At 40.5% G+C, this 20,068-nt stretch overlaps 1 protein-coding gene across 2 annotated transcripts in view; it reads right to left on the reverse strand.

The window, feature by feature from the left end:
- Window positions 1-4,377: 4,377 nt before the first annotated feature.
- SETX (senataxin) overlaps window positions 4,378-20,068 on the reverse strand; it is a 28,745-nt gene continuing 13,054 nt past the window's right edge. For both annotated transcript variants that reach the window (XM_042830665.1, XM_042830666.1), the window contains 16 exons: window positions 19,426-19,525; window positions 17,607-17,783; window positions 16,827-17,056; window positions 16,211-16,378; window positions 15,516-15,669; window positions 15,022-15,123; window positions 14,440-14,552; window positions 13,727-13,798; window positions 12,887-13,030; window positions 12,287-12,394; window positions 11,313-11,500; window positions 10,871-10,963; window positions 10,060-10,224; window positions 9,465-9,563; window positions 7,062-7,149; window positions 4,378-6,263 (listed from right to left, as the gene is read on the reverse strand). In XM_042830665.1, coding sequence (XP_042686599.1) covers window positions 5,466-6,263; window positions 7,062-7,149; window positions 9,465-9,563; window positions 10,060-10,224; window positions 10,871-10,963; window positions 11,313-11,500; window positions 12,287-12,394; window positions 12,887-13,030; window positions 13,727-13,798; window positions 14,440-14,552; window positions 15,022-15,123; window positions 15,516-15,669; window positions 16,211-16,378; window positions 16,827-17,056; window positions 17,607-17,783; window positions 19,426-19,525 — 2,799 coding nt within the window. In that variant the 3' untranslated portion in view covers window positions 4,378-5,465. The remainder of the gene's footprint in view (window positions 6,264-7,061; window positions 7,150-9,464; window positions 9,564-10,059; window positions 10,225-10,870; window positions 10,964-11,312; window positions 11,501-12,286; window positions 12,395-12,886; window positions 13,031-13,726; window positions 13,799-14,439; window positions 14,553-15,021; window positions 15,124-15,515; window positions 15,670-16,210; window positions 16,379-16,826; window positions 17,057-17,606; window positions 17,784-19,425; window positions 19,526-20,068) is intronic.

Below are 20,068 nucleotides of genomic sequence, written 5' to 3' on the forward strand. Positions count from 1 at the left end.
GCCCAGTTGCATTGGAGAACTTACAATCACAAAACAGAAACCCCTGCAAGACAAGAAAATTAAAAAAAAAAAAAAAAAAAAATCACTCTCACAAAACCTGGCATTTAAGAGAATAATGTAAATTTACAGAGAGCTTCAGCACTGCAAACCCATTAGCTTGACATTTGTTAGCACACAGGTGTTTATACCAAGAGAATCAAGCATTATTGAAATCATACAGAAAGAAACCAGCACAGCAAGTGCCTGCAGACCTGAAAGTTCTTCTTAAGATGGAGATGTCTGTGCATTAATGGAGAAGCTGTCCAATGAGTTTGATGTCTCACTAGTAGAAGGGTGAGCTGACAGGCACTTCTCCTTCCAAGGAAAGCCACTTGTACTCTTTCAAGAGGTTTTCACGTCAGCAGCCAGCATTTGATTCCTTTAAAAAAGTTTTTAGATTACACTCCTGTCTGCAAAAAGGTGACCTCTTCAAACAGTACAAGCAGAGCTTTTGATTTTACTTGTTTACCTCAAATTCTTCTTTAACTGTTGAAAGTACTGAAATCCATGCAGTCAAAAGCCCCAGACAACAAAAACTGCCTGATGTGATGGAGGACAGACCCAGCTGTAGAGAGGTCTACAGCACTTGGGCTTCATGCACGTTTACATGCTCAACAAACAGACGTGTGACACCTCCATGTGAGCTGGACACAGAAATGAAAGAAATCCTGCCTATAGGAATTTACCAGGTGTGCTGGTTCTCCATTGGTTTCGCTTTAAAGATGGGGAGCTCTCATCTCTGAGAGTGATTTGTGACCCTACCAGGCCAGTGGAAAAGCAGTCCATTAGTGGCAGAAAGTGCCAACAATCTCACCAACCATTTTTATTCCATAATCGGCTTCCATGAAGCATCCCAAATAAATTTAAGGAGGGAGCTGAGCCGTGTTGTCAGAAATAAGAGCAGATCTGGGTTCTGAAGAGATTTCCATCGCCATCTTCTCAGCACTCCTGGCAGAGATTTGGGGCGTTCGGCCACTGTCGTGCAGAAATCACACACTGATTTCAGATGCAGAGAAAAGCTTCAGACTATCCTAAGGGCTCCTTTTATCATTTTGATTCTCTAGGTGTCATAACAAGTTTCACTGCAGGGTGAGACGTGTGAGTAAAGCCTAAAGATAACCTGTTTTTGCCACACTGCTGTTTTCTCCTGGCCTACAACACAACCGAGGTCCAGGAGTTCCACCCCACTCCATGCAATTTCAGGGATTAAAGTAAAGAGATGGGAAGCACGTTGTAGCCAAGAAAGGAGGTCTTGCTTGGTGAAGCAGTGAAATCAGAACAAAACAGAGTAGCCTGTCAGGCTGTACAACAAAGTTTTCTGCTCTTTCTTTGTACTGAATGTACTCAGCCTATCTTCGTTTTCATTTCTACTATTATTTGCGTGGGAGCTGGTGGCAAATTAGTCGAGGCCTCAGCAATCAGGCACATGTGGCCAGGAGGTCTCATGTATCAGCATCGTTCAACATACAGCTCTGCTTAGCTTACATTTATTTGTATTAAAGAATAACGCATTTGGCTCCTTCCCAAGCATCTTAAAGACAAGAAAGGAGACCTAATATACGACTTGGGAATGGACTCGTTGTGGCAAGAGACTGTATTATATTGTTAACATTATAAATTCCATTTACAATACAGCAGCCATTTCATCCATCATTTATTCATGCAGGCTGGAGAGAACGCCTTGCATTTTTAGGACCACAGTTCTGCTTACTCTTGGTGTTGTCACAGTCCATAGGCTGTGAATAAAGAACCCACCTCTAGCCGTTGGCTGTTGGCCACTTCTCTCCATTCTATAGGCAAAAAGTAAACTGCAACACCTCGCCACCCTTCAGTAACTGCAAAAATACAGTCTCTTAAATCATTGGGTTTCCATGTTATTTTTTGGATCTCACCTGAGGCTAACAATGTTTAAACTCATTCAGTGTTTGGAAGCTGCCAGTTTTTCTGGGCACAGCTGCCTCCCAGCTCATGTGCCTTCATTTACTGGATGCTAATTAAGCACCAGCTCATCTGTGAGCCAGTACTGTAACCCCTCACACCTCACCAGCACTGAAACGTGAACGTAGACAAGAGACTGGGAAGAGATGCTGATGTTTTTGGGTCTTGCTTCGGCCTCCCCCTCAGCAGCACCGCACTGCTCCCATGATTACTGCCCACAGAGATATCACCTGCTCTCAGCATTACTCAGCCATATTTGCCTCTGCTGCCACACCAAGCAGCATAAAGCCCCCCAGTGTTTTATCCGGAGTGTGATAATGCTCCAGCAAACTGCCTGCCTTCCTCTGATGGGTTGGCAGGTAGCTGTAGGTACAGCTAGCAAAGGCATCCTTCCATGAACACCAACTGCACTCTGCACGTGCAGTGATACACAGGTAAGAATTGAACAGGAAAGTCCTAGGTTGGATATCATCAGTATAGATACAGCCATGGCTTGGAGTAATGGCATGGAGTTACACTTCACCTCTACTGGAGAGGCTGCTTTATGTACAACCAAAGGATTAGCGAGACAGAAACCTTTGAAAACAGCCCTGTGCTCACACAAGGCATTTTCCCTTCTCTATGGAGTCAAGGACCAATAGCATCACACCAGGAACTTCTTTGCACTGAGAATTCAGCTGCCAAGCACACAGTTTCATTCCAGATATATCCTTAATGGCACAGACTGACAACGAGAGGAAAAGCTTCTGCTGAAAGATCAACAGTTTGGGGGGCTGGACTTGATGATCTCTTGAGGTTTCTTCCAGCCTCTGCAATTCTGTGATGCTGTGAATTTATATCAGACAAAATAAACCTAGTTTTAAATAAGAAAAATGCCTCAGCCACTGACCACACCTCAAAGATGATTTATGGAAGAATACAAATTATAAAATTACATGGCTTACATGCGTACATAATACAAGAAAAAAGGCAACGTTGAAACAAAATTCCTTCCAGCATGGAGTAAGTACAGTTTCAGAAGAAAACATGCTCTGAAATGCAGAATGCTTAAGCAGAAAGAAAACAAGCAGAGAAGCCTTAAGAGAAAATTCCCTTGACAAACTTCTATTTAATGGCCAGAAAAGCATCCTCTCATTCACACTGTTGCCAGCTTTGTTTTATTTACAGAAAGACAGACTTCACAGCTTCCACAGCTATAGGGTCTTTCAGCAGCTTGCAGAACAGTAGCCTTTTTAATGTGTGAAAAAACAGAAGACAGGTCAACACAGCCCTGGCAAGTAGAGCCAAAGGGTTTAAAAGACAAAGGTATTTTAAGTGTTCCTGTTGACTTGGAGAATCCATCCCTGTGTGCCATCTGTAACATGGGAGTGGCAGAACTGCCCAGTTCAGGGCAGTAAAACAAGCAGCCTTCGTTCTCACACAATGTGCAACAAGAGTGACAGCAGTGGTAGAAGCACACAGTGCTGAGAAGAAAAGGTCGGGGTTCACTGCAACAGTTAAGATTGCAACATGGAGAATGACTGAAGCTGAACACCATGCATACTCTGCTTTCACTTCACAGGCATCCCAAAGGACAGAATTCTCCTGTTATCTTAAATATAGCACAATGAACAGGACAGGCACAGTGACTAACAGTCTCCCAGCACACCTACAATGCAGTTGTTGCTACTAAAGCACATTTTTCTGAGCTTGGATACATCAAGCATGCAAGCTATCCCAGCATCAATCACCACTGAACTGCTACACCCTTTTGTTCAGTGAGCCACTTGTGTGTCACTGCACTGGATCACACACACCACTCTGGCAGTGGGATGAAAGAACAAAGGTAGCACTGATCACTGCAATCAATGTGTCAGGGCAGAAACAGAAACAAGATGATGGTTAAACTCTGGCCAGAGAAACCCAGCAGCTCATTTGCTCAGGAAAAGCCATTGACATTTTGGAACCAAAAGCATCCCCACTTACTGGTTGTAAGTGCATGGTTTTCAGAACTTCACCCTACCAGGACCTGCCCCCAACCGTGTGACAATGCTTCCATTTCAGGTGCAAGATTCACTTACCAGAGCTCACTCACAAAGATAATATTGGTTTCTTTGTAGGTCTCAGATCTCATCAGGCCTCAGCAGTCACAGCACAAACAGCCCTTCTCAAGTCAGAGTTAGAAAGGGACGGCACGATACCAACCTGGTTCATAAAGCACTGAATTTGAACACAGGAGCCTGGAGGTAGCAACCTGGCTTGCAGGCAAAACCCCTACCTCAAGTTACTGCAGCAAGGTGCCAAGCTCTTGGGCAGAAGCATGCAAGACTACCTCCATGCAAATCCGCATGCATAGCAAACATTACTGTTCACTTGCTTAAGACAGACGCAGCATATTCCAGAAGAATTAATACTTCATTCTTAAGAGAAATAATTCCACTTTTATTGTGAAATGTTAATGATGACAGGATGCTTTCTTAAAAATAGGTATTTCTTCCCCCCTGCAACCTCATTTTACTGGTTACTTCTTCATCGACACAGTGAAAAGAATCCAGTAATAACACTTAGAATGAACGCTTCTCCTTTTTTATCTCTGGATCTCCAAGAGCAACATACAAAGAAACTTAAGTGTCATTATCAGTAAGTGTTAACTAGATCTCTGACTCAGATTCCACAGTCCTGTTGATTATTCATCACAAGGACTCACTGGGTTCAAACAGACCTCCCAGGCTTTAATCTGCAGTTTGTACTGCCACTGCAAGAGGAAAAGGATCCCAGCTGACGAAGCAGCAAGAGCAAAACTCAAGGCACATCTATATAAACGAAAGCTCTTCTGTTCCTATAAAAACAGACAATAAAATACACAAAATAAGTAGAATTCTCTTCATTCAACCAACGTACATCTGCCTTCAGCCTTCCCTGAGGCACTAGTGGAACACGAGGAAGACTCATCGTTACCACGTTACCAACACTCACGCTTTTCTATTAAATAAATTAGACTTACTGGTACAAAAGGAAAACAGTCTGGCTGTTTTTTTGTTGTTTGTTTGTTTTTTCCTCTTTTTTGTTTTGGACAGGTTAGGTCTGGGTTGGTTTTTTTTTTGTTTATTTTATATTTTGCTCTTGTTCTTCATTAAAAAAAAAAATCACGTAGCTAAGAAATCTGCATTTGCACAAGGAAATGAGAAGTTATGTTTGCCCAATTAAATCTTAAAATAATTTTGCATACTGTACAAATATACAACATTTACAACCTTAACTTCCTAGATGACAAAATTCACTGCCATTCCAAGTAATGCAACTCTCCAACTTCTCTCTTCAAAAGCTCTCAACTGCCAGATACACAGTCCCTTTTGTAACTCGAGACATTTCAAATGATGGATCTTCTGACAGTAGCAGTATTACTATAAGAGAGTTCCAGGTGCACTAAATATTTTAAAAATATTTCTTTGTTAGATAGAAACCTGGGAATAGAGTCTCAGTAACGAGCCAACGCTGAAGTACTGAAGTCAGTGAGAGGTCCTTCTTCGCTTGGCACTGTTGGAGTCTGCGCTCACTGATGACGACTCTGATGTTCTCCTCATTGAAGTACGTGGGTCTTTGTTCCACTTACTGCCACTACACTGACCTCGTTCACTGCTGGCTGTTGAATGGTGTTCTGGCAACGGAGCTCTCCTGTCGCCCTCTAGTTTAGCTGCATAAGGCAATGTAGAAGGCACCTCACACTGGCCCTTTGCTTGTTGGTGCTTCCTAGAAGGCTCCGTTCTGGAAAACAGGTCCCTGGCAGCTGAGGATACATCCAGACGCGGCTGCAGCGTTGATTCTCGACTGCTCTGGGCTGACTGACTGCTGTGTTTTGGGTCCTGCTCCTTCCCTTTAGCTTCAGTTCTGCTGGCCATACTTGCCAGCCTTGGGTCGCGCGGTTTCTCTTTATCAGCAGGGAGTGCTGCTGCCTCCACTGGTGCAGAGATGCTGGCTCTCCAGGAGTCTGCAACCTGAGTTCCCTGTGGCTGCTGGGACATTCTGCTTCCCTGTGGCACTGCATGGCCAGGACCAGCAGCAAGTTCCCGTGGTCTGCTGGCCTCCCTTGGATTTGCAGGCTCACCCACCTTCCTGCCAGAAGTCGCCTCTGCCAGAGGAGCTTTCGTTGTCCCTGCTTTGGTGGGAAGCTGGCACAGGGGATTCTGTGGCGTTGGTTTGAGCTTCAGAATCTTAAGGGCATCTTTCTTGTAGCTTTTGTCTGATGTCTTGATAATTGCACCTCTTCTCTGAGCGTCCTGAATCAACTTGTTCCAGTCTTTATTCTCCTTAATGGTAAAGAAGAAAAAAAAAAAAAAACCCACACCAAAAGAAAACATTTATCAGAAGGAAAACAACACATGGCCAGAGGTTTTGGAGGATACAAAACCCCTTTAATCAAGGTACCTGACAACCGTAACGGAAACCACATAATGTTCCTTCTGGAATAGAAGGATCTAAACTTTCACTGGCGAAACAGCAGTAGGCACTCTGGCTGCTGTAACACAGGGAAGGTTACTTTCAGCAATCTGAACTACTCTTTAAGTGGTAATTTCTGTATCTATGAAGGCCTAGAGTTATTTCCAGTGTGAAATGTGGGTCTAATGCCCCCTAGTGATGTAGCTAACCCCCCTTCCAATGGAAAAAGAATAAAAACCAAAAACAATAAGACCAAGTCTATTCAAGAGTATTTCTGCACATTTCATAGGATCTTTATGACCCTGGGGGCCCGCCCCAGATATGCATATCTGTTTCAGAAACATTTGTTTCAAAAAATACCATCAAATAGTATCCTCAGACACCACATGGCTATACAGAGTAGTGTAAAACAATCTGAACATCAGGGGAATGTTTGGGGGTGTCCTGCAGTTTTTAATCTTTCCTTGCTCTAGAATCCTATGACAACTGCATTAAGTGGAAGAACAGTAAGGATCAAGAAGGAAAGTATCTCTGCCATCGTTGTATCTTGCCTATCTTTGAAGCCTCTGTTCTTCAATTGTAGAGCCCTGTGTTATAATTTAGGTACTGAAAACATTGACTCAACCTAAAAGGGTAGATTACTATCATTTGATTAACGCTGTACCTACCATGAGTGTTTTCAGTCTTCCAAGGATGAAGAGGCTGAATCTGGCTCGGGTAATTGTAACATTCAAACGCTGAAGACTTGCCAGAAACCTAGGAGACATGACAGAATGAAGCTCCTGAAGACTTCTTGGAAGAGACTTAAAAGTGGTAAGGAAATATTCAGTTACTGTGAAACGAAGACAACAGAAACAGCCCCTGACCCACTCCCAGATGCCATGGCACAGCCCTGCTCTACATGAAGGGCTTCAGATGAATTGCTTTTCCTTCTTTCTCCACTGACGCCTTGCAGGGAATTCCAGTCCTTTCCACCTCTTACCATCAATGTTTCCTTTCTTAGTGCAAATCCCCTCTTAATGCCAACTACTGCTTCCTTAAATGTTCCTCAAAGAACAGAAGTCATCAACCTCACTTCACCTATCAAGACTTTAAGCTTCTTTTTGACTTGAACTGAAATAGATTAATAATATTTGGCACGATTAACGGAAAAAATTTCTACTGAAATGCTGAACATTTCAACATTTTATTTTAAAGGTGAAGTGCACTGGCAGAATATGAAGGAAAACCTGCTATATCATGCTTCTAGATCAGAAAAGCACAGCCCTTGCAAAAGAAAATATTCATGTTGCAAGCATGAGATCACCTAGCCTGCATCTGTGGGTTCACAAACCAAGGTGCTGAAACCTGCAAATAAATGTTAAGTGTATTCTTGAACGCTGATTTCTGTTAGGGCTTCTTCCCCAGCAAATCTTCAGAGTGGAAGAAAACAAAAACGCCTCTCAGTTACGAAACTTACATTCCTCCTCTAATGAAGAAGTTCCCAAAATGCACAGCTTATTCTGTATTAACAAAGTTTGCAATTCAAAGACATGCCTCTGCACAACTTAATTTGAACAGACCCAACATCAGTGCCCAACAGCGCGGTGATGAACAGCAGGTCTACAATACCTGCAGAAAAGACTGCAAAAGTCACAGAACCACAGCAGAGGATTTGGCCACTGTGAAAAAAGACAGAGGCAGGGGAGCAGATCCAACAGCACAGATGATACAGATCTACAGGTCTTAAAGAAGCAAAAAAAAAGTGGTCTTGAAAGAACATCTCAGTCTTAACAGCATTTAAAAGTGGAAGATGACAAGCACTTTGGTCTGAGGAAAGGAAAAAAATCCTTTCACTGTTGTGTCTTGTGAGATTTTTTTCCTCCTTTTGCAAGGTACTTTCAGAGCAAATTTAATGCTGGACGAGCAACCTTGGAGACCAAAATACTTTGCTCAGCTAAGAGATCAGCAGTAATGGTGATGGCAAACTTTCCCAGCACATCTTGCCAATGACACTTGACTTTGTAACAGAGATGTCCAACTCATCAGTACACATAGCTTTTAAGGCACAACACTGCCAAAGTTTTATTATGTAAATCTCCAGCACAGTGTTGCAAAGTTTTGTTCTGAAAGAACAGATAGAGGTTATGTCCCAGGCCAGCCAGAAGTACTGGCAGGTTCCAGCTGCCTTCAGTCTCCAATCTCAATCAACTAGATTAAGACACCTTCAGAAAGCATCACTGTTTAACACAATTTGGGTCTTTTATCCTTCCCAAAGCAGCACAGGTCAACATAATTAGAAGCCCTTAAGCTAACAAGTAGGAAATTAGTACCAGAAAAGCATAAACAGCTTAGTGAAACCTGGTGTGTGGAAACAAAGGATTTCTGTTTATGTGAACAGCTTTCCCATAGATTAATTTAAAAGCTAATGAACTAGAAGGCAGCACACTACTGCCATTTCTAAATTGAAGCAATCAGTAAGCTACGGAGAATATTATTAAAGTAAATTAAAGTAAATTAACAACTGTGTAACTGTTGTCTGGAGGGACAAACAGTGCACCTGGCATTCAGTTCCTTCTGCTTCAGACTGGAAAAAACCTACAAAAACTATCAAATCTGCAAGCTTAATTCAAGACTTTCTGCATATCAACGTAGGCATGCTGCTCTACAAGTCAAAGATACAGCTGCTCTGCACAACGTGCCCAAACTACGTACAGGTTGGCAGTGCTTTTACAGACAGAATGCTGTATTAATAACGATAGTGACAAAAAATGTTCAATCACAACACAGAGTGAAAGCTAAAAGCAAAGTCCTGCCGTGTGCTAAGGAGCCTGCCAAAACTAAGCAACAACAGGCTAAAGCAGACATGTGCATTCATCAGCATATAAAACAGAACATACTTAGTGTTTTCCACACCCTGTTTGGGGGGGGATGTCAAACCACCAACATCAATTCATGCAGATGGCTTTTCATCTGCTAGCTATGGTGACATGTTCTCTAATAAGGTCTCTACTGATAATGTTTAAAATGTAATGACAATATCTGGAGTGTTACTGGAAAGGAGGCTTGCAAATCACTGGAGATGGACATACCCAATGGAGCCTTTGGAGCTGTGTGCCCGGACACACGTCACTATGATGCAATCCTTCTCTCGTCCCTGAAATGCATCCACTGTATCCACTTCTCCTGGGCTGTCAAAGAAAATATTAATCAAGCCATTAAGTTGTTAGTTGGATTTTTAAGCAACACACTGATGCAAGCAGCCTAGGCTATCCAGAATGATCAGCTGTCAGAACTATTCAAGCTTAGTTTCTGCTTCTGAACTTGAAAAGATTCAGTGTATGAATATAAAGCAAAATTTCCTTTTTTGAGGCCAAGATCACTGCTAAAAAGCTGTTCAGTTCCACATCACTTGGAATTTTAGATTTTCTTTCAAGTCAGCTACACTCAGAACAGCAATATAATCAAAGCACACACACAGATAAGCAATAACTAAGAAATGGTACAAAGAGACCACATTTGTTTTAAGAGAAAGGGTCGGTAACGTCCTTTTTTAAAAGCATTACCAAGGGCACATCTTGGCAGTACACACAGAAATCTTAAAGTTTTTGCTGTGATTTTAAGAGGATAATCAAGGGACTAATACACAAGAGCCACGTCCCATTTGAAACATCATGGTTTATTTACCTGTTATTCTTGAACACTCTGTCGAGTTCCTCTTGAATTTTCTTTTTCTGTGCACTGTAAGGTGTAATTATTCCAATGCGACGAAGACCCAGATCCTTCCTTTTTTCTTTAATTGTTTTAATTATTTCTAACACCAGTTTCACTTCTTGGGGATTACTGAAAGAGCTGAACAAGAAATGAAGGAAATGTTAAAAAAAAATAAACAAAACAAACATTTGACAGCTTCTGAATTCAACAGTTCAGCCAAATTGGAAGTGGAATTGCAATTCAAAGACCCCCTTGGAACTTTCAGAGCTTCCTTCATACAGATGTTCAAAGACCTCTACAAGCAGGCCCTGACAAGGTACTAACAATGAGAAACATTAACCATGAAAGGCTACACTTCATGCTCCCTTAAAATTACATAGCTTTGCTTTCCTCAGCACACACAAAAGGGAGGACTCAGCCTGCCATCTTCTGGTCTTACCTCAGCATGCAGCTGTGAAGAAAAAGTAACTGATTGAAAATAAATAAAATACATCAGAAACTCAAACCACCTCCTGAGTTAGCATAAACCGTAAGGATTCACTGGCATCTAGCAGACAGTCACAACAGGATTAAAACTATATTCAGGTAAGTAAATAAACCCCACCACCACCACAAATCAACACCTGCTTCCAGCAGAATTCTTCCCATAAATCAAACAAAGTTGAAAATGCAGTTCTGGGTACTTAATGCATACTGGAAAACATTACAGGAAAGAACACAACCCGTTGGCTGGTAACTGATTCTCAGCACGTGTACCATTGGGCAGAGTGGATGCAGGACTTACTCTTTGTCACGCTCCTCACGGCCATCTCCTACATCAAAAACAAGATAGGGCTGGAATGGCCACTCCGAAGAACATCTGTTCTCTTCTGTTGCTCTGTAAATAAGTTTCATCACTAGGTAACCACAAGAAACTGATGCATCATTTATTTCCACCATCATTTTCATAAAAGCGACCTTCAGCTATTTTTCAGAGCTCTTAATTTTCACTGTTACCTGAATAAACTGAAACCTAAAAATGAACTCCATGCACTAAAGAGTATGATCCTTTGAGTGAGCTAGTTATGTACAACAGCAAGCACTAAGAGGTTAAATGCAAGTCTCCCACTAAGCATCTTCCTCCACAACCTCAATTTTTAGAATTAAAAAAAATAATAAAAATCCTGATATGAAAAGGCTCATTTGAAATCCCCGCTGCTCAGAAATCAGAGCAGACAGCTACTCACTTGTCAGTCTTTAGAGTCCTGCCATAAACATAACTGGATGGGAAAAGGCAGATGTCAGGGTGCATTCGGTACTGCACGGTCAGCTGCACCACTGGCAGACGTCGCAGAAGATTATTCTGCACTTGTTCTTCCAGGTGTCTCTGCAGGCGTGCCATTAAGGACTGACCATAGCCATATTCCTGAGCTTTCTGTCAGAAGGAAACAGGAGTGATTTCTGAGGAATTAGGTCAAACTTGACGATAGAAATTTGCTTTTTAGACTTGAAACTATCTGATATTTGGAAGTTCTAAAACACTGATGAAATGACAACACTTTGCACTTCATTTTTACACTTGCATTTATCCTTTCTGAAATACTGCAATTTTAAGCACAGTAATAATGAAAAGTGAGGTCTCCCAGCTGGGATCTCTAAATAAGTACGTAAATTAAAAAAAAAGTGCTTAAAAAAGGCATTCTGTTTTTCCTCTTTTCTTTGTCAGATGTTTGAAAGACTCTTCTTTGTCACCACAGGCAAAGTAAGAGCTTAGAACACACTGACAGGGCAAGAAAGTCCTCACACCAACAGCAGTTCATCCTAATCCTGTGTTCCTTAAGGAATGTGACAGTGGATGAAGCTCACAACGGTGTAACTGATCCTGCAGCACTGCAGTTGATCACAAATGAAGTGCTGGGCTGCATGGAAGTTTGTGCTACCGTAAGCTTTTCTTACTGGTGCAAGAGATTAGCTGCAAGCCTACAGAAGCCACGCTCACATCAGCATCAGCTTTACTAAGACATCTGAAGGCAGTATGGATACAGGCTCCACGTAACACACTAAATAGGCATCACCTGGCAGCATAAAATGCTGTAACCTGACAGACACTGTGATCTGACTTTGAAGCATTTATTTATTTTTTTTCTTTTCTACGTTTTTTCCATGGTTCTTACCCTACACCCACTAGATAGTATAACAAAAATACAGTTTAAACACTTACTATTGATTTTATAGTGGGAGGGAGCTGCCTGGGATCTCCAACAAGGACAAGTTTATTACAGCGATGAATCAGTGGAATCAGTGTTTCAACTTCACAGGACTGCCCTGCCTTTTTGTATACGTGAACGGGACAAAAAAGCACAAGTTGTAAGCAAAGGACTGAGGTACCTAAAGTGTTCCGTAATACCAGCTAGAATTAACAAAAAAATGCTTTCTAAGGCTTAAAAAAAAAAAATTGTCAGTAAAAACTCAAACTAGATTATTACTTTATCATTAAACATGCAGAGCTTCCCAAGCAGATACAAACATAACACAGTCATGTACAAATCTCTATAGCAAGAAGTACACTTAAGCCATGACTTTTAAATAAAAGCTGTGTTATGCTTTAGTGACAGCCAAGTCCACAAAAAAAAGCAATTAGTACTTATCCCTTCTTCTTGTTGCTCTATGTGACAGAACAGGCTGTTATCAGATAAAACGTGGGGATGGGGTAGTCAGGCCAGGTCATTTTACATCAGCAAGCAGCCACAAGTAGCCTAAGCAGAGAACAAGGCAGACTTCAAGCACGGAACAAGATGAAATTCTCAGTGGCTTTACTGACCTCGTCCACAATGACACAGCTGAAAGGTCCTTGCCGCCAGAACGCAGATTCCAGCAGCCCTCCTCCACTTGTGCTCAGTGTGCAGCAGATTATATCAGACTCCAAGATGATATCTGTCTGTACCTTCTGAGAGTGTCCCCGAACCTTCGAGTACAACAGAACACCATGTATTCTCTTTTTGTTTTCATCAACTACCCTCAAGCAATTTTTAACTGCCTGGACAATTTTAACTGCCAAACCAAACACGAGTTATAGATCATCCCAATGAAACTTATCTCCATGACTGCAAATGGAAGTCACAAAAGCTGACTCAAAGCAGTATTCTCACTTTAAATCACAGACCAATCCTACTGAAGTGGCAAACTTTTGCCTCTACAATTATGCCATCTAACTCTGCATTTGCTATCAGGTTTGGAAGTGCAGATTGGCACTCCCCCCTTGCACACACAAAATCTCTGGCTGTCACTCTCGTGGAAAGGCTTAAACATACCTCAACTCCAGCAGGACTGCAAGAGGCATGAAAGTGGTGATGAATATAGGTCAAATTAAATGAAGGTTGTGAGCTCTTTTCTTCTTCTTCACCCAATGTGCTACATTTCCTTTTAAATCCACTCTCAGAGAGAATTCTCAAATAGTTTTTTTCCTCAACACAACAGCCAGAGTACACACGTAACTCACATCTGGCAATCTGTAACTTAAAGCAGCTTGTCTTTTACCTTTTCACTTACTTATAAACACTACCAGCTACATCAAATCCAAATCTTCACCACAATTAAAGGATACCAAGTATCCAAATACATTACCTGAGGTTTATTAAGAGCCCTGAAGATAAATTCCTACCTCTTTCAGCTGAGAAGCAAGTTGCTGTCTCTCTTTTGAAAGTCTGCCAATTTCATCATCTAGCATTTGACTCTACATGAGGAAAAAAAGAATCCACATAAATATCAGGAATAATTAACAGCACATGTTCTACTTCTCTTTCTTCTTTCCATACTATAATTCATTTATCATTTAGACTGGTCCAGACTGTCTCTAAATATCAAATGTGTCTGAAGAAGTTGATCAGTTCCCTCAGAAAACTGTCAACATATTCACACTCTGCAACACATGATACTGCATTCTCACATTTCCATGCAAACAGAAAAATGGTTTACCTTTAGAAATCTGTAACTTGAAAACAAATGCCAACTTCTTAGGGCAAGATGATGGAAAACTTCCAAGTGCAAAATACTTCAAATGTCAGATTTTAAAGTCATCTTATTACTTCCAGTTAAACAAAACAAAGCTTTGAGGCACACAATGAAATTAAATAATTGATATGGTTGCACTGAGAGCAAAAGGATGGCAGAACCAAATGAAAGTTGCTGGGCATTAGAGCAATAGAACTGCACAGCCGAAAACATCAGTATAAACAAACAAACAAAAAAATCCCTGAAGTTCCTCATTCCTTATCCTGGATGTTTTTAAAAGAAAGCGTTTTTCACTCTTTGGATACAGTCATGAATACAAAAAAACCCCACACCCAAACAAATAAAACACTGTCCATTTATTACCTCCCTCTTTTCACATCTGTGCATGGCGCGCTGACGAGAGAGCATGTCCAGCTTCTCATCCAGAGCTGCTTTTTTCTTCTGAATATCCTGGTCCCGGTCAGTTGGCTTTCGTTCTATAATAAATTGGAGGAAAGTAAGCAGGGGGAAGAGTTCAACTGCTTACAGTCACAGCATTACCTCATTAACAATGACCAGAAAGTCACTTTTTATTGCAGTTTCCTTTTTCCTATCCAGGTCTTTTACCTTGGACAATAAAATGAAGATGACACACTTTTCTTGGTTCCAACTGCAGCTCTCAAATGCTGCATAGTCACGTTGTTTAAGAAGAATGGCTTTAACATGCATTTGTTATTCTTTCTTTAAGATGTACAAGACCTGGTGTTAATTTCTGGGGGTTTTACTTAGACTTCAGGCCGTACATGCTGTGAATGCTTATGAAGCACCCTGGCACGATGCACGCCATTGCAGAAAGAAAATCTTACACCTGATCTCCTGTTTTGAAGGACATACAGTCCCAAGTGCTTTACGTCATCCAGCTCTTAAATAAAACCTAAGGAAAAGCCCAGTTTGCACACTACTTACTCATTCTATGCTCAACTTGTTTATCCAGGCTAAAAGCCCGGACTTCACTGTTGATTGATCTTTCAGCACCCAGTCGCACTAATTTGACATCACCGCAGTTTCCTGTTTACAAAATCAGACCCAAATTACTTTAATCATCTTTGCACTTTAGTTTGAGAGGGGGGAAAATAAAAATAAAAATCAATGTAACGACAGCAGTACTGGTAACACTCTATTCAAATTTGAATGACTTAAATGTGGTGATTTGATAATAACACTAAGAAGAAGGGTAAACGTGTACGTAAAGTGCAGTTTACTGAAATAAAAAAATACATCTTTTTAATAAGCAAACTAACAGTGGTATAAGGATGCAGCATCAGTCAAGGTCTGCAAAAGGAAACAGCTGTACAGAGCAAAGCGGAAGCATTACACCTAACCTGAAGGAGAAATTGTAACAACTGGTTTTGTCTACTTAACACAGAAACAGATTTAATTTTTTTTTAAATAAACCTTACCCAAAGGCTCCTGCTTGTTTTGGCATTTTTCCTTAAATGCAATGATGATCTTTTTCATGAGCTCATCAACGGCAGCATTGGATGGGGCGCAAACCAGGAAACGGTTCTGCTTCACCCTGGCGTTTTTTTTACTTGTTTTCTCATTCCTAATGTTCTGGAGATTAATTAATAATAAACCAAGACAGGCTCTTGAGATCATTTCCACTTGCATTTCAGAAGTCATACAGCACATTCAACTTAATCAGCATGCAGAATACAGGTACATGTTACTTAAACTCTTAAGGTAGGCCTCGAGTACAGCACGTCATTCAAACAAATACCACCTGCACAGCTCCCTTCAACAATTATCTGATGGATGCTAATACAAAAACCATTAAACTGGACAGGCCAAATAGCACTGTTAAAAATATCTTAATACTTTGATGTATTACTTTTAATAAAGCATATTTTCAGCAAATTCCTATTCTTTTTTAATTTTCTAAGCTCTGTAAAGCAAATGTTTTCCAAAGCATCCAAAAAATATTATTTCCACCATTACAGCCTATTCAGTTCTGGTTTAACTAATTCAGTTTAATAAACTGCATCCCCAGTCATTCCCACTCCTTACCCTTCCACTTAGCTTCCACTGAAGCTACCACTGACTTGCATTGAGAAACCAAACACCCGCACAAGATGGCTGCAGCACGTTCACCTACCTCACTCAAAACACGAGACAAAAGTCCAACTATAGTTTTGGACTTCCCAGTTCCAGGTGGTCCATGGATAAGACAGATTTTGGCAAGCCCTGGATGTTGCTTTACCATGGCATAAGCTGTTTCAATGGCTCTCTTTTGATCTTCGTTGTATTCATTCATAGAAAACGCCTGAAGGAACCGACAGGAAAATACCGACTTAATGCTGATTAAGCATTGCATAATCCCAGAATGTTCCCTTAGCTAAGGCTCACAAAATCAAAGTGCATGGAAGCTTTTGATACTAGGTTTGCTCTTAGAGGCAAACCCAATCCTGACTGAAAAGTTGTAGCGATGCTTCCTCTACAAAACTTTATCTTTCCCACACTACAGTTAACTTCCTGCACAGACCACTCCAGCAAAGAAACAAAGGTGTTCCGTTGCACCTCAACAAATTCAGCATCATCTCTATTCACCCGATCAACCAACTCTGAAAAGCAGAGCAACTCAGTGCTTTTGAAACCTTTCTTTTCACCGTTGGTCACCTCCAAAATCAGCACGCAGAATCAGTCTTGCAAAATTCACGAGATCCAATTGCCCACTTGCCATTCCTATCACTTGCCCTAGGCATAGGACTTACAGCATTTTCTGAAGCTACAGGCAAATCTCTTGGACAGAAATCACTGTAACTTGGATTTATGATGGGTTTAGCCAAGGGACTCCTGCTCAGTAGTAGCAGACCTCTGAATGATCGCTGTGTGGGCACTAAGGAGCCAACCACCACACACTTCACTTGATTATTTATGAAGAATGACAAATTTCCTCGAGTTTGTACAGAAAGATGACAGACAATATGCTGCTCTATTTGTCCTATTAAAAGAGAAGGAAGGAGAAATGACAACAAAAACTGTTATTTCAAAGAACATTCAAAACGATTACTGAAAGATATTCAAACAAGTTACATAAAAATATTGTCAGAATTAGGAGTTGTCTTCTATTATACAAATAATTCTAGCCAAAATAACCTGTTTACTTTGGGCAGCATTAATCTTGATATTTGGTAAACATTTCACAGCTCAAGTTACAGAGGGCTGTGAAGATTTTATGCAGTGATGTCACAGAAATTCATGACACCTCATGTCTAACAACAACGCACTCCTAAAGATGCATAGCACTTGGCTATGAGTTTCTGCTCTTACAGAAATAAGAACATGTGAATTGAAGTCTGCAGAAAATGCACGAAAAGCCAACCAAGTCTGTATATTCAGCTGCTGGCTTCTTACAAAGTTTCTAGCACGCAGTAAGCATGCTGACATGCTGAGCTGAAACAACAGTATTTCCTCTGAGGTAATTGCTACATCCCTCATCAACCAGCTCTAAAGAAACATTTCATAGTATCATTTTTATTTCTGTCCCTTACTCGTTAAGCAGCCAGACGCACGAGAAAATCTCCTCACAAGACCAACGTGATTCACCAGGTGCTCCTCCACCTCGCTGTCTTCCCCAAAGGCATCCTTCTTCTTCTGGCCCACCAGAAAGATTAAGTCATCCTCCTTTGGATGGAGCTGTTTTGTCAAATCGTTTTCCTCAAAATAAGCTACACAAAAATACATTTTAAAGTTAGCACTGTAAAAGGACAACAGGCACAACTACTTCCCGACTAACAAAATGCTACAATTAACATGTTACATATTTCAGTAACACCTACTTGATAGCTGTTGGAAATTCTCAGAATCAGTAATTTTCTATCAGGCAAAGACCTCAGTGAAGCAGCAAATTTTTTTGTTGTTACTGCAATAGTGGGCATGTGCCACTTTGTGGCAAGGGAGAAGAAACCCCTCTCTCATTATACACCTTTTCTCTCATTGCAGCTAATTACCCTCATGTTCCCCTCCTGGCTAGCTACAGCAGGCTCACAGTCTACATGACACATTCGCTAATCCATTTTTCCATAAGGTCTATCACCAGCCCATTAAGATCATTTTGCACTTTCCTATGGATAGAGGAGGACAGTATTTCTTGAAGCTGCCATACCTGTCCTTATGTCAGACCTTCCTTACCCTGCTCTGTATTTTCACCTTATCTCTCACTACTTACAAAAGCCACTTTTAAGAAAAAAGAAACTCTTATCAGGAAATAGCTAAAAGGTTGCTAAGCCCCAGTTCCTGATTTATGATACCTCGTCTGCTGTGCCAACAAGCACAAATTTAATTATATATTTATTTACCAGCCTTTCCCTCTTCAATGAAGATGTGTACTCCTTCACAGTAGTTCATATTGTTCATGCTTGGTAACTGTGGGCATTGCTCAAGCCTTCTGGATTAGTTTCTTACCCTGTTCAGCACATCCTAGCCTCCATCTTGTTCTGCTTCTCAGTGCTCTTCTTGTGAAAAACAACCTATGTGGTCATTTTAACCTATGCAGCCATTTTGTAAGAAAGTTATAACTTCAGTCATGGCCTATATCTTGGTCTTGGAAGTTTCCACTGCAAAAACACAATCTAACTCTCACAAAGCTAAAGACTACGAGATCAACTCCATGTGCACTCTTCTGAGCCACGTAAAAGCAGAACAAGTCAAGGATTATTTCATTTGCTAGAATAAGATGAAACAACATTCCAAATGAGTAAAACTATCCCAACGCTACACAAATAACTTCTGTACTGAACCAATCACGATGAAGCACAAGTTCCCTGCAAAATGCTTATTTCTGTTCTGTACATTCTGTAAAGCACAAATTAAAGACCCTTTTAGTACGTAAAGCAAATAAGAACTTCATGCATTTGGTGAAGCAACCACATTAGAAAAGGTGAGAGGAATAGAGATTACATGTAACATGCAGTTACATGGCAAGAACAGATAGAAAAACTAGAGGTAGCAACACCTGGATTCCTGCTACACTGCTCTATTCCATGACTCAAGACTGCACTTTCAGAGCTAAAGAACCACATCAGTGAACAAAATGTATCACATTCTAAGAAATAAGTGAGACAAAACACCTTATATTCACTCAATACATCTATATCTGTATTTTGAGAATAAAGATAAATAAAAAAGAAAAAAGATAAATCATAATCCTACCTTCCTACAATTATTTTAAATTGACATGACACTCATATGTCAGATGCTTATTTCTACCTTTAGGTACTTTGCTTGTTATTAGGCACTGCCTACCTGAAAATAAAGACTAAGTCTCATTTAAAAGCAAAACAAAGAAATTACACCAAACATCACACTTACCTATAAACTCCGCCGTATTCAAATCCGCACAGAAGTTCTGTAAGTAGAAGTAGTAAGTCCTGTCTTTCATCTTCTGGTTTTCTACCCACTCTTGTGCCAGCTATGTATTAGAAAGTAAAAGCTACATAAAAACACTTAAAAGGATTTAGGGATTCAGAAGAACAACTCATCACAACTCCAAGTGCTGTCAAACACAAGATACATGCAGCAAGCAAAAATGCTTTTGCTTTCCCCACCATTTTAAACACAATTTTCTTACACAGCCCTTTAAAACAAATGTGGGTTTTTCTGCCTTGCATCCTCAGGCATGCCAGCATTATCCTGGTACTGACTTAATTTTTTTTTTTCATTTTTTTTTTTTGTCTTATTTCAACTGGAGAAGAAAAGCAATGACCAGCCTTAAAAAACATACAGTTTTTAACTAAAGAACACCATGTTTCCTATTAAAACTATTGTATAGAATTTTTCTGGAAAAGAGCGCTTTCTAGATTAACCTACACTCATGTTAACTTCTCAGCAATGATTGAAACTTGTTTTTTTTTTGTTGTTGTTTGTTTGTTTTTTTTTTAAACACAGAGGCTGTCATTGAAGAACTTCAGTTTGCAAAAAAAGAAAATAAAAATATTGCTGTTTTAAGCTTTAA

The sequence above is a fragment of the Centrocercus urophasianus genome, unplaced genomic scaffold (genome assembly GCF_019232065.1).
Source record: "Centrocercus urophasianus isolate 14NV4802_14NV808 unplaced genomic scaffold, USGS_Curo_1.0 seq_34, whole genome shotgun sequence".
Taxonomy (NCBI): Eukaryota; Metazoa; Chordata; class Aves; order Galliformes; family Phasianidae; genus Centrocercus; species Centrocercus urophasianus.